The sequence below is a fragment of the Epinephelus fuscoguttatus genome, linkage group LG17 (assembly GCF_011397635.1).
Source record: "Epinephelus fuscoguttatus linkage group LG17, E.fuscoguttatus.final_Chr_v1".
NCBI lineage: Eukaryota > Metazoa > Chordata > Actinopteri > Perciformes > Serranidae > Epinephelus > Epinephelus fuscoguttatus.
Window position 1 is genome coordinate 39239326 of NC_064768.1, and position 22715 is coordinate 39262040.

At 43.1% G+C, this 22715-nt stretch overlaps 1 protein-coding gene across 1 annotated transcript in view; it reads left to right on the forward strand.

The window, feature by feature from the left end:
* The first annotated feature begins 2846 nt into the window (after positions 1-2846).
* LOC125904552 (growth factor receptor-bound protein 10-like) overlaps positions 2847-22715 on the forward strand; it is a 60472-nt gene continuing 40603 nt past the window's right edge. Inside the window, exons 1-3 of the mRNA XM_049602029.1 lie at positions 2847-3121; positions 8407-8514; positions 15302-15395. Of these exons, the coding sequence (XP_049457986.1) occupies positions 8464-8514; positions 15302-15395 (145 nt within the window). The 5' untranslated portion in view covers positions 2847-3121; positions 8407-8463. The remainder of the gene's footprint in view (positions 3122-8406; positions 8515-15301; positions 15396-22715) is intronic.

Genomic DNA, 22715 nt, shown 5'->3' on the forward strand with positions numbered 1-22715 from the left:
CATATTTACCTGTCGACTAACAAGACAGGCAAACTCTAAAGTTCCTACGGGGGTATTACAGTCAAAACAACATTATCTTACTTTTTAAAGCACCTGTTTACATTTAAAAGTTTAGAGTTTACAGAGTGCAGCAGGGACGACAAAGAGCCAACAGGATTTTTCCACAAGGTTTTTGGATTATTGCAGAAAATAAGCTCTGTGGTAAACAACATTAATGATATTTACACGTTTTGTTCAGCAAGATAATCCTAAGAAAGCCACTTATGGTTTCTGAAGCATAAATGCAGTTGTCATAAGCAAAAACCTGATGTTAAGCTATAATTGAACTACACTGCGATCACTTGACTTCAGTGCTGTCGTTAAGCATTTCAACAACAACAATCAATCAATTTCACAATCATTTAACCCGAAAAGCATCCCAGCTCCGACGTCCTCATTCGAGAACTATTTCATCCCAATTTAAGATTTCTCACAGAGGTTCCATGTTATGGAATTCTCTTCCACCCCACTTTGTTAAACTTTCTTATGAATCATTTAAAGAATCTGTGAAACATTTCTTGCTATATCAATAACAACGACCTGATCTCTGTATCTGTGTGTGCGTGCGTGTGTGTGAGGGTGTGGGTGTGAGTGTGATATCATGCCTTTATGCACATGACAATGTCTAATTTAATGTTTATTTAGGGAAGTCCTCTTGTCAAGCCCCTTGAGGGGTTTTTGGACCTCCTTGCATGTTCCCCATTGTTCTATTTTTTTTAAAAAAATTTTCTTAAAAAGAAGTTCTTATATCACCGACTGTAAATTGTTTTAATGGTAATTGTATTACTGATTGGCAACTTTTTTATGGTAATTGTAATGTTGACTTTTTTAAATATGTGCTAAATAAACAAACAAACAAACAAACAAACAAATATTTACATAAAGATTGTTGACATTTGTGAATCGATGCCGAATCGTCCATGTTCACATCGCGATGCATCTAAGAACTGATTTTTCCCCCACCCCTAGTTGGTGGGTTTGTTTTGTTCTAGTGGTGGGCTTGTCGTGTACGTGATAAACTGAATGTGTCTGCAGGTTACATGTCATGATGACTCTGTCACTGATTAGCGCCTACACCGTTGTGAGCATTTATACTTGTCACAATGCAGTTACACCTCCAAAACACTAGTTGGTGGTGGGGTTTCTGTGAAGTGCTGTAAAGTTTAGTTGATTCAAAACACACATTAAACACACATTAAACATGGCTTAATAGAGACAGTTTCAAACACAAGTACACAAATCAGCTTCACTATAACTCACAGCATTCACAGACAAACACTTGTCTTTATCTGGACACATTTCCCCCACAAATACAACATGCTAATGTTTTTAGCACAAGCCTATGGCATTTTACATTGTATAAATTAGCCTAGCAGCTAGGGGACTTTTCCTCTTCTCATATGAAGCCAGGGACAACAGCAACATTTAACAAAGGTAACGCTACAAAATTCAGCTCCATTACAGCTCACAAGGTTCAGTAGCCATGTTTCCATCAGCCTGTTTAGATGCGCATCTAGAAGTATCGCATTGGAAAATTATGATGGAAACGCCAAAATTCGAATTAAAATCCCCTGATTCGCACAAACTAAAATATGCTCGCTTTAGCCGGGTTTTGGTTGATTTGAAAAAATGTTGATTTGCAAAACGGGGGATGGAAACAGTTATGTTCGAATTAAGTCCGATGTAGCGCACCTCTCTCCATGGTGATATCCACACTCCGGGTCGGGAAGGCGGTAATGCATTTACAAGCTGGTTGCCAACCGCCAGAAAACATAGAAGAAGAAGAATGTGAGACTTGTTTTGTTTCCGGTTCTGCGGAAAACTCGCACGAGTTCGTAGTTTTCACCAAGTCCGTACATTTAATGGAAACACACAGGATTCGTACTTCTTTTAATGCGCATTTCCCAATGATTTGAATCTGTTTTGGATGGAAACATAGCTACTGACAAAACAACTGTCTTATACTAAACACGTTTTCCAAACAAATACAACATGCTAACGTTATTAGCACAAGCCTAAGGCATTTTACATTGCATAAATTAGCCTAGCGGCTAGCGGAGCTTTCCTCTACTCATATGAAGCCAGGGACAACAGCAACATTTAACAAAGGTAACGTCACAAAATTCGGCTCCATTACAGCTCACAAGGTTCACTGACAAAACAACTGTCTTATACTAAACACGTTTTCCAAACAAATACAACATGCTAACATTATTAGCACAAGCCTATGGCATTTTACATTGTATAAATTAGCCTAGCAGCTAGCAGAGATTTCCTCTGCTCATATGAAGCCAGGATAAATCACACACAAGACTTAAAATGATATTTTAGTGGAGGCTTTATTGTCTTCACAATTTATTGTTTCTTATCTGTGAAATTAAAGTAAATCAAAGCTTTGTTTCCACTGAGGGAAATGGTTTCAGCTTACAGAGACAGACAGGAGGTCTGCGTCACTGTGACACTGTGCAGTTACATTTCTAGCTATCAGGTATTCGATGTAGAAGTATAAATTCAATTTGTTAAAAATCATAGGTTAAAATAACACTGCAAAAATGTCACCTTTTAGTTTTAAAAATAGTAAAATGCTTTCAATATAAAGTTACAACTTCAGAAAGTTATTAAAACTCTTTGGGGATAAATATTTATTCTCTAATGTGCTGTGCTGAACAGAAGATTTGAAAACTGTAAAAAAAAAAAAGTGGCTGCGGGATTTTTTGCAGTGTGCTGTTGTGAGTAGGGCGGGGCGGAGAGAGGAGGTTTCCTTCTGTGTGTGTGTGTGTGTGTGTATGTGTGTGTGTGTGTGTGGAGAGCAAGCGAGAGGAGTCAGCTGGTCGAAAAGTGCAGGTTGAGAGCGGTGCATGTGTGTTTGTGTGTGCGTGTGTGTGTGTGTACGTGAGTGTGTGTACGTGTGCAGAGGAGCGCACCTCCGGGGGGAACAAGGTGAAGGCGGCTGAACAGCGGACGGAGTTTTCTGGGTGGAAGCAGTTTGCGTGGAGCTCCAGACGAGGACGGACGAGGCGCGCCGGGTGCTGCTGCTGCTGCTGGACACGATTCCTGAGCTGCGTGCTGCCCTCTGATCACAGTAAGCTCCTCGGTTACTTGTTTGGAAACTCAGCATAGAAGGCATATGGTTTAACTCAGTGTCGATGGTCGTGCATGTGGATGCAGAGCAGGGGAGACGCTTTCTAACTTACTTTACCAGCGCTTTAGTTGGTGATATTTTTAGCTGTGGCACCAGATACTAAGTCACTAGATATGAAAGGGTCTGTCACACTACTGTATGGAGTCCAGCCCCTCCAGGCAGACATACAGAGCATGCATCTGTGCACGAGGAGACTTTATAAAGACCACCAGCTGGAGGTATTTTCTAACACATCTCTGCAGTCAGTGGTGACAGTGGAGGGACAAAGCTTGACACAAGTCCGTCTCCATCAGTGACTGTTTCATCTCCTCACTGTAGCTGCACTTTGGTTTCTTCCACTAATTGCTACTCTGTGAGGGAGTTATCTGAACCCACCCCACAGCACATACAAGCAGAAGGGCTGCATCAAGGAGGATAAGCTGAGTGTCTTTCTCTCTGAGTGTGTGTGTGTGTGTTGATGGTCTGTCATAAAGCTCCATTAGCTGTGACTTAATGTAGGCTAATCTCTGCATGCTGCTAAACTTCCTCCTTCCTTCCTTCCTGGTGCATAAAGAAGACTGCAGGTCTGTTTAGGATCAGGAAACATTAAGGTCTTTAAGAGGCCCTGAGTGGCAGAGTTATACTACTGTTTGTAAAGTACAGCTGCAGGTGGGTAGTGTGCAGTTAAAGAGCGTCACCGGGCAGGTTGCTATGCAGTGCTTGTCTTGTTTTGATGAGAAAAAACCTGCTACTAACTGCACTCAGTGTCACCATCTGAGCTCACTTACACTTGGAAAGATGTAGAAGTGTGGCATGTTGTATCCACACACACACACACACACACACACACACACTCACACGTGTGGCATTATTAAGTTGCTCCCTGCCCCATTTAATTCTCCAGATCTCCCCGTTTGACCAGTAAAGCTGAATTACTCCCTTTCTCTGCAGGAGGAACCACAAATGTCAGCAAATGTCAAGCACTCGGAGCTTTGGCTTCGCTCTCAGGCCTATTAGCCACACATACGATCAGCCAAGCTTGCCCTTTTGGCCAGGCGGCAGTTTGATTGGTGTGAACACACGCATGAGCCTATGCAAGAACGTGTGAGATATAAAAGCGGTTGCAGTAAGAAGGAAAAAGTGTGCAATTATCAGTAGCGGAGAGGCTGTCTTTTCAACATGTGTGCAACTGTGCACACACATTTAGACACAGATTCTCAGTCAGCAGAGCGACCTAAAGATAGCAGAGCCCCAGTGGAAACAGTAATTAGTGGGGTGAAAAGAGAGGGAGAAGAGAGGAGGAGGAAGAAGAGATATTGTTTGAACCATCTGATATCTGTTATATAATGACCTGTACAATGGAGACATGCTGGGAGAGAAAGTGAAGAGAAACCAGCAGTCAAAGAGTGAGTGGAGCTATTTAGTGAGAGAGATGCAGAGTTCAGTGTGTGCATGTGTGTGTAGATTCAGTTTTCCGAACCTTTGTTGGAAGGAGTATCGGTTGCAGCACTTCCCTGAAATTTGTATGTGGGCTGCAGAAATATCCATCTTAACAAGTCATTCCTTCCTTTGTGGAGCATTTGTATTTTTCTTGAATTGACAGGATGAGCTGGACATCTTCACCATGTTTTTGCAGCCATCCGTGAAATTGGGTGGGCAGATAGGAGTCCTTAAAGGGAGCAGTCGATAAGATTTTGATGGCGATCTGGGATTTCCACCAGCAGGATTTTCCAGCCAAAACAATGAAACAAATTTAGATAGAAGTCTGATTCAAAAACGACACAATGCAGAGCCAAGGAGCCCATTTATTCTCATGTTGAAGCAGTTGGAATGAATTTAGGGGTGTAGCTGCGAGTTGGACTGTTGTTGTTTTAACTCGCTTAAAGGGATAGTTTGGATTTTTTTGAAGTGGGGTTGTATGAGGTCCATAGTCAATGTCCAATTTGGAGAAGCAGATGGGAGTAACACCACAGAAGCTAAACAATGTACGTGCTGTGGATGTGGGTTAGCAGCAAAACAGATTTAGCCACACACAAAATAAGCCTGACTAAAGCATCCATATCAATCTGAGGCTGCTGTCAGCCCTAGAGTGGTCTCCTCTGGTCTGAATCAGGGACTCATGTTGTTCCAGAGTTGTGTAATTGCCTAGAGTTGGTTGGTGTTCTCACGGCAGCATTTACAAGAGGACCAGATCAAATGCCTTGTGTGAGAAAGCTGCTCTTGATTGGTCAGAATTTCCATGTGGGAAAAATCCAGGAAGTAAAGCAAACGTTGAAGAAGAGTACACTTGCAAGATAAATGTGACACTTTCTAATGTCACAATGGAGGGACAACTACGCAGGTTGATTTTAGCGCTGCTCATCGTGGACTATATTGCTGTCATTGTTCATTTTAGTCAAAGCATACAGTTTGAAAACGAGGCAAACGCGGCTCCAACTAGAAAACAATGTTTTGATGCATTGGATGTGCTGAATGTGCATATTAAGGCAGTACAGGAGGAGGTGCACATTAATAATCCTCCAGGACTGTAACATGCTCATGTTTAACCCAAACAATGTGTCATGTGACTGCAGTTGCTTCACATCCAGGTCGGAACACCTTCTCACCACAAACCAACCACACCAGAGTTCCTTTGGAACCGGACTGAGACCACCTCTTCAAGAAGGTCTCGGTCCGGTTGTTTTGGTGTGTTCACACCTGCACAGATGAACCGCACGAAGGGGGCAAATGAACTTGAGTTGAACTGAACAGAACCAAACAGGGCAGGTGTGAAAGCAGCCTAAGTGGACACTATATTGAGAGTATTATCACCACTTTACCTCGCCCTCCAACCCGGTCTGAGTCAAAAATTGCTGAAACCTGGTGCTTGGTCAGTGACCTCCTGTGTCAGACACTGACGGGAAAAAAAAGACAAACGGCATGATATAATTCCGGTCACCATTAAACACTCCTGGCAGCATCAGGGGGAAATTGCCACTGGACAACAACGAAAGTTTAGTCCGGAAGTCTGAGGGCGGGTGTTCACTTACGGTGTGATTGTAAAACCAAACCCTGTTTTTTTTCCCTAAACCCAACCACGTGCATGTGTTGTTGAAGGAAAAAAAACATCAATTCACGGCGTTGTACCAACGTAGTGCTTTTATTTTGAAAGAGACTGTATGCAAACTGTACATTTCCTGTGAAAACAGAAGTGTATTTTGAAAACAGACAATGCATGTAACAGGCTGAAGTTGACACGGCGTCCCAGAACGTCAACAACCAACACACCCAGGGTACCTTGGACGTCATATGTGGACGTGGAAAGTCCATGACCAAACAACGATATGTGACGAGGTCGGGGTGAGAATGTGAACATCGTAATATGAGACTATAATCTAGATATCTAACTAGATATCATAATATCCAGTGACACCCCTAAGGGAGGGCTTTGGTCACCCTCATGCAATCGCTGCAAATAACTGGAGGCAGACATTCCTGTCTTTAAAAGGCTGTGGCCTACTAATTTTTTAAGCTAGCACTAAGGTAGTGGTGTCTTATCAAATTAGACAACCTAAGACATCAATTGGTACCTAGCTAGCTAGCTAGCATATTATCGTCGTCATCAATTACATTGTACTCACCAGACAAATTCGTTGCTCTGCTCACACAGCTCCATGCGTGTCCCCTCCTGTGTTTGTTCAAGTACTGAGGTGTGCGTGTGTTGTTTAATTCTTAAAAATCAAATATTGTCAGGATAAATTTCTCGTCTTCAGATTGCATTGTGTTGTCTGTCGCTCGTAACTGACCAAACTGCCGTAACTGCCACAACAAAACAGGAAGGAGGATTTGATTGGCTGCCTGGGCCAATGATGACAATGATGAATGGTGCTACTGGCATCTGACGCTCAAAAAGTTGAAAATATTTTAACTTTCCAGCATCTACGGGTGTCTAAAAAGAAGCGTCTACAAAAACGCCCGTCTCAAAAGACGCCGGAAAAACGCCCGTCTAAAAAGATGCTTGGACCCCGGCCAGACGCGCCGTATCATAGGAAAACAATGGTTTTACCTGCGTCGCATTTATTTGTATTTTTATAAATACATTTTTATTTATTTTTATTTATTTTTTATTTATTTGTTTATTTGAAGGGACAGAGCATATTAATAGACATTTCTGTAAATATGCTAGATTTAGCCAAAGGCTAATTTTCATCCGTTGTACCTGGCCAGGTGTTACAAAGGCTCCCTGAAATAAAACAAAGTAGAACTATGTTGAGGGAGCAAACATCAGTCTTATCTTAAAGCACCGATCAATAAACTACAACTAATTAAAATTGATTAGTGTGTGAACAACAAATACTGATTTTTTCAGGTAGCTTTTTTTAAGTGGCTAAACTAGATTTCGCTGCTAACCCACATCCACAGCAGAACATTGCTTAGCTTCAGTAGTGGTACTCCCATCTGCTTCTCCAAACTGCCATCTATTGCAGGTAATACACCAGATATGGGTAAGTACCTCACACAACCCCACATCCAAAAATGTGAACTATGTCTTTAAAGGCTACGTGCTTCAAAACTGTCACTCTGCAACAATGCAGCAAAATACATTGATTTTCATAAGCAACAGAAGACTCGATGCTGAACAGCTTGGAATGGAAATGTATTGCAGTGTGTGTTTGTATCCCCACAAACACACACACGCACAACTTCCCGGTACTTACTCACAGCAGATAATGCTGCACAATGCAGTGGAAATAGCCGACTCCTATTTCAAGTCCCTTCAGAAAGGCTCTCCCTCTCTTCTCCTCTTCTTGCCGTCCCCTTCAGTCTGCAGGTGGTGAGTGTTGCTAGCTCCGAGAGGCTTTCTTATTTAGTCTTAAGCCCCAGGCTTTGTTTGGGAACTGACTTGTGTGTGTGTGTTTCATACACAATGGCTGTGTTTACATTGGATTCGGTGTGCACATGTTCATCCATGGACGCACATTCATTCCCTTCTTGCAGGCTTTGTCTTGTCTTTAGCAGAGAGACGGGTGCAGGGTTTTAGTTTCTTGTCTTGTAGGAAACCAAATAGATCCTGGTTTTTACAAAGTTGTAGCATCGTGTTTGTTAAGTTTGTTTATTCACTTGTTTTGTGAGTTGCTTCATCACTCTTCTGTTTTTTTCCTTTATCATTTGGTTCAGTTTGTGAATTTGTGTTTTTCTCCTGTAATCTTTGTTCAGGCACTTTTTCATTCAGTGTGTTTTCTTTGCTGTTCTTCCTTCCTGATCAGGGTGCTGGTGAGACCAGAGGGTGCCATTCCCTACAGAGGGAATACTGAAGGAACACCATGGCCTTAGCGGGATGCCCTGACTACTTCTTACGTCACTCAAACTACCAGGTAAATATTTTATATGTTTTATGTGCATCTGCATCCTTTCCTCTGTTAGAGTGAAGCTGTGCATGTTACACCTATTAATAACACTGATTAGTGCAGCTTTAGTTTGGAATTTTGCTCTGGTTTGAAAGGGTTCAGGTTTGAATTAGGAGTCAGGGAAGCCTGTAGTTAGGGACTGTTCATTATTTATGAGGGGGGAGAAGGTGGTGCAAAACGGGGGAGGTGTATTAAATAAAATTTTTAGACTTATGTTTTCTATTTTTGCTTGGGGAAAGGACTTACAACTTTAAATGGTTGTATTTTCTATTTATTATAAATGCCCCCCAAAACCCAAACCAGTGGGTTTAAATGGCAAAAATAAATAAATAAATAAAATTTAAAAAGAATAAATCAATAATAAATAAATAAACAGATAATAAACATAATAAATAAAATAAAAAAATAATAATCGCCAAAAGGGCACACTTATCACAGCTAGAAACTATGAAAACATGAGTAATAATGATATAATCTGAAAAGAGGACTTGCATTTTGCTTCAGATATATATATATATTTTTAAGTTGACTCTTGACCCTTTGAAACTTCAGCAAGTTTGCTTGATGTCTTTTAAAAACATTGGAAGAAGCCAAGAGCAAATACAGAAGAAATGACCCGAAGAATTGGCAAGAAAAAGAGAAAATTAAAAACAAGAAAATGAATTTAAAAAAAAAAGAGAAAAAAGTTAAAAACAAACAGAAAAGGATACGACCTGGGTAGAGTGCTTAAAAATTATAATAATTCTGTAACATAATTTTAAAATGTAATAATAATGACATTTTTTTTCTTTTTTTCCCTTTTAGGTAATTTCTTATTTTGTTTTTTGCAATTTGTGGGACATTCTTGCCACGTCGCTCGGGGCCTTTTTTGCCATGTTTTGGAAATTAGTTGCACAAATTTTCTTAAAAAGGTTTAAATGCTTGCGAAAGGCATCTGAAAGCAGCACAAGAACAGTGATGTCACTCCTGAGGCCTGTGCTGCAAAGAAGGATTTGGAGTTAGCGAGGTAACTTCAGGGTTAACTCTTGGTTTTCTGCACTACAACACTGGTTCTCTTCTTAGCAGTATAAATCACCATGGTAACTGATGCTGAACAGCTGGCCAAAGTCCAGAGTCTCAGGTAAAAAAGAGGAGCCTATATGTTGTTAGAGGTTAGTAGATTCATATTATTGTTCCAGGGCACATAAACTGATGCAAAGTTTATTTTAGTCGCAGTGACCGTGTTGATATTTGACACTGTGATTCATCACTGCAGCTCAGAATAACATGAGACACCTGTGTGATGAGAACGAGGATAAAACACATCATATTTAATTAGTGAAATAATCCACACACTGTTAATCAGCTCCTAATTCAAGGGTCTGATGATGTCACTCGTAATTAAGAGCCACGCCTCTTCCACATGAACACACTCGTGGCTGGGTAGGAAAACCCAGAGTTGACTGAACTAGTTGATAACCAGCTTTGTGGTACAGGTTATCCAGACGGACAATGTGACGGGTTAGTCAGGCCAGATAACGAGAAGATATCCTGCGTGAGTTGAACTGGCTTTGTAAAACAGACCTCAGGTTTCAAAGGGTTAATCCTGTTCTGTTTCCTCGTTGTATCGACTCCAATTGCTTCATGAATGATGGTGAGGGCTTATATATAGTTGAGGGAGGGTCATGCATTTTCCTCTGGTCACTCAGGGAGGCTCAAGGAAAGATATTTGTAGTTTCAGGGAGGTTAAAGATAAAAAAAGCAAAACAAACAAACAAATAAGAACCCATCACAGCCAGCCACCTCCTCCTCTGATTAATACAGAACAGTCCCTCAGAGGAACATCCTCACTATCATAGTAGTACAAACCTCAGTGTGTGTATCAGCATGTGCACAGTGGCTCTGTGAGTCCGCTGGCTTCACACTGACTCCTGGCCTAGTTAGGTGAAATACGGCGTCTGCAGCACAACAGACCCACCTCCACTGTCCAACTCCTGCAGAATGAGCCCTTTGTTTCCCAGCTCAGCTTTTCTCCTCTCCAACCCCACAGCAACCTAAAGAATTTGGTTAAAGAGCATCGTGGAGGTCTATAAATAGAGCGCTAAACAAACAACAATAACAAGCTACGGGCTTTGTCGTGTGACAGCGTGGGATTGATGGCGTGACGTCTAGCTGGGGGCCGACGGGACGTCGGAGGTGACGTAGCCTCAGCTGCCTTATTCGTCTTAGCGAAGGTACAAAAATTCAGCTCCCTGCTAACCCCAAACCGTGGGACCGCTGAGCTCCCGCTGAGCTCCCGCTGAGCTGACATGAAGTTGGATTGGTTCACGTTAGCTTCCAGGAAAGGGTTTTGCACCAGTAAGGCTGCAGTGAATAGTGAATTGAATCCCCATAGAAAACAACATTCCTCCACCCTGCATCGAGCAGAGAAGAGACACAGTTTGATAGTCCGAGGGAGAGAAGTGGGTTACAACATTGCTCTGTGTGTGTGTGTGTGTGTGTGTGTGTGTGTGTTATGTAAAGCTTGCCAGTTGACATGACACAGCATGGCACACACACACACACACACACACACACCATGGAGTCTCTCTGTAGGCAGTCACTGAAGGTTTAGTGTGTATAGATAAGGAGCAAATGAGCCTCTTTCTGTAAACTTACATAACGCTATACATAACGCTGGGCATGTTTGGGAATCTGGGCAGCGTTCCAGGCCTGTCTCCAAAGCATGTGTGTGTGTGTGTGTGTGTGTGTGTCTATCTATCTTAGTGAGAACTTTGAATCAGTGCCAGAGATGTCTCCGAGGAACCAGCCAGCAACTCTTTCTGTTTTTCCCTCCCGTATCCTTATGTATGAGTGTGTTAACGTGCATACACATGAGCCGCACAGCACTGAGAAACCGCAGTCCACAGACTCGGAGCTCAGCTGAGTTATGACTGCAACTGGTCAGAGGAGCAGAAAGAATGACGCGTTCAACAGATCCTCTCCCTCTAACGTCAGTTTCTGTGCCAGCAGTCCTGAACGTGTCTGCTCCGTCTGGGAACATGGACTTACAGTTCTTTCTTTCTTTCAGTCCTGAGAGGTCAGAGGTCAGCGGCTGTGCGCAGCGGTCACCACAGCAATGGGCACACTCAGTCTTCGCGCTTGTGCTTTCGAGGAAGCTTAGCCTCGATACTCTTAGAGAAAGTATGTTGAAATGCCTCAACGTTAATGCTGCAAGCGATAGAGTGAAAGGAGAGACACTTGCTCACGATCAAAGACATGTCAAGAGTATTCATGACTATCCAGAGCAACCCAAATGTGTCAAGCTGATGGGAGCGGGGCCTAAGATTTCCTCTACAAGTCCTGCTAACTCCAACACATGACATTGGGCCAAACTAATGTATCTTTAAGACAAGAAATAACTCACTCAAATCCAAGAAGACCACAAGAGATGACTCCTCAGTTTCAGCAGGACAGGGAGTCATAGCAAGCAGTCCTTTTTAAGAAAAGCCCCTCATTAGAAGAGGCGATACGGCCAAGGAAATAATCTTCTAGCACAGTATATGTAATTTTATATCACAGTAGTGATGTACTGTATGTAACGATACATTCATTGTTCTACAGATTCAATTAAGAAATGGTTTAAAAAGACTAAACCATCTGATACATGAACAAAAAACAACGACCTCACAAGAGACAACAGTAAAAACCAAAAAAAAAACAAACAGTAAAACTAAATACTTTCAAAGTAGAAACTTTAAGGTTCCTGACTAATAATTTCAAGTGTTCTGTGTTTGCAACTTCAACTTCTCCATGTCTGCCCGATTACATTAGCTTGCAAGGCAGCCGCAAGATCCCATGATCACATTAGAATCCAACCCTGGTTTGCTCCGTCTTCCGCCTCGAATAGCTCCTGCAGTAGAAAAGGTTTTGCCAAATCTCAACAGGTGGCTACATTTCTAACATTGCACAGTATATACCATCATGTCGGCTAACGTTTCAGCCCGACAGTCTCCCAAGTGGACCAGTAGTGTTGGCCTTGGGTGGTCCACACAGAGAAACTTTAGTTACAGTTTAGTTACCATCATACACAGCAGTTTGTTGATAACCTATAATTTTATGTAAAAAAAACAACAAAAAAAAAACAAAATCCTAAGCTTTATCAAAGAGGAAAGTCTTAAGTCTAGTCTTAAATGTGGAGACGGTGTCTGCCTCCCGGACCGTAACAGGAAGATGATTCCACAGGAGAGGAGCCTGATAGCTGAAGGCTCTGGCTCCTGATCTACTTTTGGAGACTTTAGGGACCACGAGTAACCCTGCGTTCTCAGAGCGCAGTGTTCTGGTGGGATAATATGGCACTATGAGCTCTCTAAGATATGACGGAGCTTGACCATTTAGAGCTTTATAAGTTAACAGTAGGATTTTAAATTCAATTCTGGATTTTACAGGGAGCCAGTGCAGAGAAGCTAAAACAGGAGAGATATGATCTCGTTTCTTAGTTCCTGTTAGTACACGTGCTGCTGCATTCTGAATTAGCTGGAGAGTTTTTAAGGACTTACTAGAGCTACCTGATAATAGAGAGTTACAGTAATCCAGCCTTGAGGTAACAAAAGCGTGGACCAATTTTTCTGCAGATCTTAATGAAGAAATTCGCTGCAGTCTGCATTTTGTTTCCCAAGTAAACAAAAAGTAAATAAATTGAATTGAAGTACATCCAAGATCGGTGGTTCCCAACTGGTCTAGTCATGGGGTCCAGATTTCTCCTTAGTCATTAGTTCAAGGTCCACACAGTTTAATACATTCGGCGTCATACTTCGGTTTGGCCATGTCTTCAAGCTAGTTTGTTGCACCCCCTCTCGACTAAGACTGTTCCCAGTGGACCAACAGTCCTCATCAGGGTCCATCAGTGGACTAGTCTCCTCCATGTTTCAGATGATACGTCATGTTTGTAGTCGACCAATGAAGATGAGTTTACATATCACCTTGGGTTCGTCCTTCACCTTCTCAAAATGATCCCACACTTTGGATTTCCTGCCCGACATGTTATTAACTAGCCTGTGGAATAACCGCAGGTACCAGCCCTGGAAATTAACCTGACTCCTGTCTGACTGCTGAGCGTGGACACTTCCTGTGCCTGTCCTTTCAAAGTAAAGTCACACATGGTCCAGTCATATAGGTTTGGATTTATTCTGACAAGGAGCAACTTAGGTATGTTTGTTTTGTTTCTTTTGTTTTGTTTTCTGCAACTAAGTGACCAATGAAATCTTGCTGACTAATTGCCTTTCATGTCGACTAACATTTGGTTGGCTATTCAGTTGCAGCCCTAATTCAGGTGAAGAAAAATCTCACTTAAAGTCTTATTCTGATGCAAAGATTTGCTAATTAACAGGAATGTAGCACAAGGTGAAAATATTTTGTCCTTTAAAAAGAAAAATTGTGATAAATAGTTGTATTGATCTTGTGTGTTTAATCTCTACAAAAAACAAAACATAAAACTGAAACCTTTCTGTTTTATCCATCAAGTGAAGTAAAGTTTAAGCTCCATTAAGTCACTGCTTTCAGCCCACAAATAGTCTGGCACCTCACTGAGGCTACTGTAAAACATTTAGTTTTTGTACAGATTAAACAAACACGTCTTTAATTAATGAGCTTCAGAGGTGCACAGAGTCAGGCTCACTATTTCTCTGTTTTCAGTCTGTATGCCAAGCTAAGCTAACAGCTGCTGGCTGCAGCCTTGTGTGTGATGGGCATGGTTTAAACAATGCCTGACAGTACAACGTCAGTTTGTGCAGATGGAGCGACCTGCGGATGCGGCAGAGTTTAAGAGATTAATGTGAGGTTATCTCGTGTGTTTGAGCAGGAGTCCGCATGTCTGTGGGTTTGGAGTAATGCTCCTTATTGTTTGCATGTGGCCTCTTACATAATGAGTACGATATCAGAGAGGATTTAGTGAACATGTTGATGTATCTCTCGCTAGTTAGCTGGAGCTGGAGCCTGCAGACTTTCTTTGTCAGCACACAGGCCCTGCAGCCAAGCTGCCTTCCTTGGAAAGCTTTTGGCTGCTGCTTCTCAGAGCTATAAATCTTACTCTGGGCATTTATGGATGTTTTCGAAGCACCGAGGGGAGCTGTGTGTGTGTGTGTGTGCGTGCATACATGCACAACAGGACCTCTGGCCACGAGCAGTTCCTGGAAGCAATGCTTCCTCGTTCTTCTTTTTCCTGGAAAAGGGAAGATTGAAAATTTGTTTGGCTTTCTTCCCTCCCTTTTTCCTATGCAGCGTTCTTGCCTCGAGGCTGCTTCAAATTAGACAATGTGTGAGGAACTTGGCAGTGTGTGCGTGCATCTCCAGACGTGTGAGATTGTATAAGTGTGCCTGGGCTGGTTTGTTTTTGCACCGAAAATGATTGATCGGCTCTCTTTTTTTTTTTTTTTTTTTTTTTTGGATCACAAATCAGTATCTGATGTGAGCTTCACATGTGAGGAGAGTTTGAAAAGAGTATGTGTGCAAGTGTGTGTGTGTGTGTGTGTGTGTGTTGGAGAGAGAGAGAGAGAGGGAGAGGCCTGAGGGTCAAAAAGCCACAGCACCACAGGGTCAGAGTGTCACTGGTCTTTGAACTTGAGGCTTGATGTTCCTCGAGAGCAGGAGCATGAACCCAACCTTTGTTTGACCCTCTGATCTCTGAAAATAACACGTTGTCTAAGCCTTCACTGAAACATCTGACATGTTAAACCCACTGCGCGGTTTTTGGCTTTGTTTAAATTAAATCTTTCTTTTTTGTGCCTTTTTCTGACAGGAAAGCATGGACCGCACTTCCTCTCGCAGGCCCGACGAGCTGATTGTTCCAGGCTTTCAACGCTCAGCCAATCAAAATTTGCCACATCACCATGGTAACTGTCCTCTCCTCGTCCAACCTGTGTCAGATCCTTTCAGAAACAATGAAATATGGTCATTATCCTCCAGTCTCTCCCAATTTATCCACTCTTTATGTTGTAAAAGATGCATGACGCTGGTCTGTTCATATTTCACTCATTCCCCTTCTTCAAACGTTTCTTTTAGAAACGTCTCCACATCCACAACACATTTGCTGGCCTGCTGAATGTTCTTTCTGTGTTCCTAGAAATTCCCCCTCTCCCTCTCTATCTCCATTCCATCTAGGACATTGTCTCCCTTCATCACTGCAGGCTCTGCTCTCCAGATGGAGAGGTTATAGACAAGTGTTTAAGTGCCGCCCCCCTTTTTTTTAGCACAGCTCAGCACTTTTTTCACAACCCCCTCCCCACACACACACACACACACACACACACACACATATGTGTTAGCCTGCCCCCAATATATTCCCAGAAATCCCTTCAGCCATCATGGAAAATCGTGGGAATCCTGTTTGGAAAGCGTCCAGCTTGTGGAGAGGAGAGGGCGTAAATTCTCCCTCCCCAACCCTTTTTTTCCTCCGCTTCGGCTTGGTGTTTTAGTGGATTGTCTGCTTGGCTGATGTGTGGTGGTCATGCTTGTGTGAGTGCATTAAATATGGGTTCACGTGAATGGGGTGAGTGGATGTGGTGTTTATATAGGCCTGTAGGTCACCCAGTGCCAGGCAGAGGGGAGTTAATAGTAAGTAGGCCATAGGTCTTTGGGGCAGAGGTGGAGATAGTAAAAGGCATGCAGGTTCAGACTTGAATACAGGCAGTGACACTGCAAATGATCCCAGAGTGATTAGAGGAGGTTTCTCTACCATCTTAACCACTGGAAAAACATAATATCACTCCCACTCTTTTCACCTACACACACAAATATTGATTCCAGCAATTTAATATCCACTTTGTGGTAACTGTAAATGTAATCATGAGGAATGAAAAAGCACTTCTTTAAATGAAAACTAAGGCAGGATGTATACTTCTGCATCGAATCAACACCGTTCCCTGATGTGCACCTCCCCAGAAATGTAACTCCACAGTGTCACAGTGACGCAGACCTCCTGTCTGTCTCTGTAAGCTGAAACCATTTCCCTCAGTGGAAACAAAGCTTTGATTTACTTTAATTTCACAGATAAGAAACAATAAATTGTGAAGACAATAAAGCCTCCACTAAAATAGCATTTTAAGTCTTGTGTGTGATTTATCCTGGCTTCATATGAGCAGAGGAAATCTCTGCTAGCTGCTAGGCTAATTTATACAATGTAAAATGCCATAGGCTTGTGCTAATAACGTTAGCATGTTGTATTTGTTTGGAAAACATGTTTAGTATAAGACAGTTGTTTTGTCAGTGAACCTTGTGAGCTGTAATGGAGCTGAAGTTTGTAACGTTACCTTTGTTAAATGTTGCTGTTGTCCCTGGCTTCCTATGAGCGGAGGAAATCTCAGCTAGCTGCTAGGCTAATTTATGCAGTGTAAAATGCCATAGGCTTGTGCTAATAACGTTAGCATGTTGTATTTGTGGGGAAAATGTGTCCAGATAAAGACAAGTGTTTGTCTGTGAATGCTGCGAGTTATAGTGAAGCTGATTTGTGTACTTGTGTTTGAAATTGTCTCTATTAAGCCAAAACGGTTACTGCACTCAAATTCAAAATACTGCCGCAAGTCGTGTCCGCCCCCCCTCCCCTACAGATTGGAGGTTGCTGGACAGCAGCACGCTGGAGACTGATTTGTTTGTCCATTGCGGCTGCCGTGGCAGGGCTGCGTCACTGCATCCTTGATCTTCAGTTTTCCAGCGGACCGTTCGAGCAAGTCCGGCTACTCTTCTGGTAACGCTGCTGCCGGGATACAGCGGAGGAGAAGTCGGCTGCTAATGCTATGTACCGGGACACTGCTAATGCTGCTCGCCGTGCTGCTAACGTTTGTTGCTCAAAAAACATCAGTTGGGTCAATAACCCACCTGCACATGGGCTACAATGAATGATCAAAAATGAATAACGGTTGAAAGTATTCGAAATCCATCCCCATCTAGCTATGATGCTAGTTAGCCAACTTTGGCTAAAGCTTGCCTGTCGAGGACAAGAGTAGCCACTTCGACATCCGATTTCAAATTCTTCTCCGCTTTCAACCGTCTCCACCGTTCAAAAGCATCTCCTATATAGACCCTTGCTTTGCCTCGAGTTTTGTCTTGGCCTTTTTGGGAATCATAACGAGGTCGTTTGGGTTTAGTCGCACCGTCAGCCATTGTAGCTCAGTCGGTTTGCGGTTTGAATATGAAAATAAGTTTTTACCTGATGTTTCAGTCGTGATATTCGAGGTGATACTCTGCTGGCATTCTTGTAAATGTGTCTGAAACGTCACATGTGGTGATACGATTTAAGTTTCCAAAAGGAGCAGTTTCTGGTGTTCGGACCTGTTTTTGTATATTTGTATTTTTTCTTCTGTCCAGCACCCAGTATTTATCATTTATGGATGTCCGTGCTGTTTTTTGGGTCTTCAGTTTTTAGCGCAGCCATCAATCATCGCAAAATGGACTTCACTGGAAAAGCAAGAGTCAAAGACACCCAGCTACTGTTTCATCCTGACTTTGCACTTCAGGGAAACATAACGTCAACCTTCGCTGATGGACGTGCTGTATATTTAGGTCATGCCAGTGTCAGGTTACATGCCCTTCATTTATGCTGGGCCTGTCTTTTTGATGATCTAGTAACGTGTCTTGATTCATACCAGAGGGTTGACTGCATGTTAGCCAGCCGTTACACTGCACCAGATTTAATGTTTTATTCATAATTATTATCATGAAGCCCCTTTTTGCTCTCCTCCAGAATTAAGTCACTGAGCTGCTCAGTATAAATACAGACTTACACTCGTTAGACTGCTGGAGGCTTAAAAGTTCAGTTGCTTGTATCTCAGTAATGATTATTAAGCGAGGAAGAGAAGTACTTATTTTACCCTCCCACATCACGTGACGTGATTTAGAGCTGAGACCTCTCTTTCACTTTCATTTCACTGTCCATATGGAAAACATGTGCTCCTACAATTAAAAATGTGACAACACTGACGATAAAAATACAAAGTGATCTCAGTACAGAAAGAACAGATTTGTTGATGGCTTGTGCAGAATGTCCCAAAGTGCATTTTTATTGCATATAGTGACTTAATTGTTCTTTGCCCTTTAAAATCTGAACGTCCCGCTCTTTTCCGTGACCTCCAGACTGCCTCAGGGATCGATGATTGCAGGTTGTTGTGGCCAGGGACAGAGAGCACTCATTCAGTGTATTCTGGGATATTACAGGCATGAACTGGCTCGGGCTGTATGGTTGGTTTTGTTGTCAGATGCTAACCAGAGTGCTGCAGCAGTTCATCTGTTTTCAAAGTCGCAGTTTGTACGAGACAGGGAGGAGACATTTTCATGCTATATGTCCTCTGGCTTCACCGACTGAAGCCAGCGGTGCAGTGAGGGCCAAGCCAGTGACGGGAGGAGGGAGAGGAATGCCAATGATACCATCATTACCCTCTTAAAGCTGCATGAGGCAACATTTTTATGTAAAACCACAGCCGACTTATCAGCCTTAATCACAAAGTGGTGCTTCAACAGAGAGGAGCTGCAGGAGAGGAAACCTTCCTGTTCCCAAAATTAAGATGATGGAGGATATCTTGCTGTGATGAAAAGCTGGTTTTAAGTGTAACCACTTGAAAGGAGAAAGTGAAAAACTAGAAATCTGTGGCCTGTCCAGAGAAAGTTAGACTTGCGAATGACAACTCAACCAATGATTCTTCAGTGTCCTCTGCTGTCAGAGCTTATATTTAACTCCCACAACTCCCACAGAGCTGTCTCAATCTAGAGCCATGACTTGAAGCCAATAGCTGTTTCCACTACCAGTCACAAAAATAATCTCACTTGGCTTGGTACTCCTTTGACAGGTCACTAGACTATCACAGGGCTGACACACTGAGACAGACAACCATTCGCACCGGCAATTTAGAGTCACCAATTAACCTGCATGTCTTTGGACTGTGGGAGGAAGCTGGAGCACCTGGAGGAAACCCACGCTGACACAGGGAGAACAAAGAAAGAAGAAAGTACTCTAGACGTCCCTCTCCCCAGCAACGCTTTCCAGCTCCTCCTGGGGGACCCTGAGGTGTTCCCAGGCCAGATGAGATATATAATCCCTCCAGTGTGTTGTGGGTCTGCCCCGGGGCCTCCTACCAGAGGGACGTGCCCAGAACACCTCTAACAGGAGGCGCCCAGGAGGATCCTGATCAGATGTTGAACCACCTCAACTGACCCCTTTTGACGCGAAGGAGCAGCGGCTCTACTCCGAGCTCCCTCCAGATGTCTGACTCCTCCCCCTATCTCTAAGGCTGAGCCCAGCCACCTCACAGAGGAAACTCATTTCAGTTGCTTGTATCCGCAGTCTCATTCTATTGGTCACTACCCAGAGCTCATGACCTCTCATGACCAGAGCTCAGGACGTAGATGGCCCAGTAAATCGAAAGCTTCACTTTCTGACTCAGCTCCCTCTTCACCACGACGATCCGGCCTGCATCACTGGAGAAGCAACACCAAACCACTGACCCATCTCACGCTCCATTCTACTCTCACTCATGAACAAGACCCCAAGATAGTTGAACTCCCTCACTTGAGGCAGTAACTCTCTCCCAACTCAGAGGGGGCAGTCCACTGGTTTCCGACAGAGAACCATGGCCTCAGACTTGGAGTACTGTCGGGGGGCAGCCCTAGAAACTGATATATCACAACTCTACAGCGAGCCAATGTGCGCATTTTTTTCTAGCTATAATGTTACTCCAACCTGCTGCTAATGAAGTGGCTAATTGTTATTTTGCTTTAAGTGCCTCCTCTGTCTGTTGAAGCTTTGATTTATCACAACAGGTGTCTCACCAAACCTTCTATTCCCAAGAACTGATCCAGGGGACAGCCCTACACAACAATCATCTCTGGCTGTCCTCATGTGCTCTCTTGTTCTTTTCCAACTGTGCCCCTCCCCCCTCGCCTCCTTCCCTCCACCAACTATGTCCCACTCATGAACCCCAGCATCACATGACCTTGTGTCCCAGACTGTCCTTTCTGTGAGTGTATGCGTGTCATGCATACCTCTTTGTGATCTGAGATCAGACGGGCCGACTCCTGCTGTTTTTGGTACAGCGGCTTCTTTTCCGCTTGGTAGGCTCAGCGTGTATGTTCACTGTGTGAGTGTGTGTGTGTGCGTGTGTGTACATGCAGTACAATGCAGTTCTTTTTCTTTCAGATCTCCTGTATAATTACATGCACATGCTCATCAACACAGCATAGCGTACATGGTGTCCCAAGCTTGTCTGTGTGAATCAGCGTTCCCACAAGGTGCTTGAAGTGCTTGAAGTTTGAGGGGAAAAAAATGAAGTGCTTAAAAAGTCCTTGAAATTGAAATGAACAACAAGAGTTGAAAATTAGTTACAGCTTTAAACTCTCTGTGTATCACTTAGGTCTCATACTCTGTATTAGAACTTTGTCTAAATTGCATCATCCCAACCAAAAACAAACAAAAAAACAACTGCTGTCTTATGTTTAGAGAAAAGTTTTGTTTATCCGAAAACAGTCGGTACGCACAGAATCCTTGCACACTGATTCCGATGTGTTTTGTCGTTCTGCTTCTTTCGCAATATGTGACAAAATGAACAGACACATTTCTTCCTTTGCCTCTCTCCACTGGAGTTACCTATCTGGCCGTCACCACTCCCTCCACGACTGCATGAAGGGGCGGAGCTGTCCTCCACATTCTATGTCCGGTCCACATCCTCCACATCTTCATCATCATCCACCTGAATATTACTGTCTGACCTGTTGATAGTGAGCCGTCTGAGTTCCCCCGTCACTCTGTCTTGTTGCGGCTGTGTCCCGCCGCCACATTTTCTTCACTGATTCTCGGTCAATCATCTCTAAAGTCTCTGACGGATATGAAAAATGCAGAAAATCGAACCTGTTCCGAAAACTTTAATGACGGACGAAAGTTTCGGACTTGGTGTGCAAACGTGATTGACACAATGTAAGGTCGTATTTATTTTTTAGACGTGTGACAATCAGTGGGTTTACATAGACAGTTTAATTCCTATTAGGTTCATTCCTGCTAAAAGTGATCTTGTAAGCACCTAATTCAGAATGAAAATGGCCAATGCGATTGAAAATTCAATCCGATAGAACGGGCTGTAATATTCCATTTCTAATTCCGAATAAAAAAATTTCTTGCACTTGTATACACTCATTCCTCTTTAAGTTCATTACGGTCTTTCTGCACATGCTCGTTTCCTTGCCCTTCTGGCGCGATGATGTATACAGCGTGCATAGCAACGGGCTGAGATAGAGCAGTCGGACTCATTGCACTCTCTGGTTTCTGTTCGCCAAAGCACGGTCTTCTACCTCCCTTCTTCGACCTTCTACCTCCCTTCTCCTCCTCAACAGACGAAGCATTAACAGAACAAGGTTGTTGTCGTACTGCTGCTTCAAGAATATAAGCAAAATAAGCCCGAAAAAGGCACTAAGAACGGCATCGTCAAGCGTCTTGTTATCCGGAGCGAGGACTACAGTGTTTTCTTCCGGTAAACGTAAACACATAACATCCGTCCCGCCCCCTATCCAATCAGAAACCTTCCCTGCCCCAAACCTTGCACGGACCCGAATAAAGGCGATTAAACTGATCTCCCATGTAAACCCTCATTCGGAATGAATATTTCCCATGTAAACTACCTGGAAAGACTTTAATTCTGAATGATTTCATTCAGATTTATTTAATTCTGAATGAGAAGCCATCATGTAACCACACCCATTTACTGACGAAAGAAATGGACTCAGTGTGCAAAGACGAAACAAGTAGGCTGGGATGACATTTTTCTGTAGGCCGACACAGGAGTTAGCGTCGCCCTGGTTCCCTCATCCAAAATCCAATGGGATTCTTCCATTGGATTTTGGATTATTGCAGAAAGTAAGCTTTGAGGCAAACAAACATTTATGGTACTGACACGTTTTGTTCAGGAAAATAATCTTCAGTAATGAACACCATTTTTTCGAAGCTTAAACGCAGTCGCCAGAAGTAAATGGACTGCACTTGTATAGCGCCTTTCTAGTCTTCTGACCACTCAAAGCGCCTTTACACTACGAGTCACATTCACCCATTCACACACATTCACACACTGGTGGCCGAGGCTACCATACAAGATGCCACCTGCTACTCAGTAACCATTCACACGCTCTCACACACCAATGAAACGGCCATCAGGAGCAATTTGGGGCTCAGTATCTTGCCC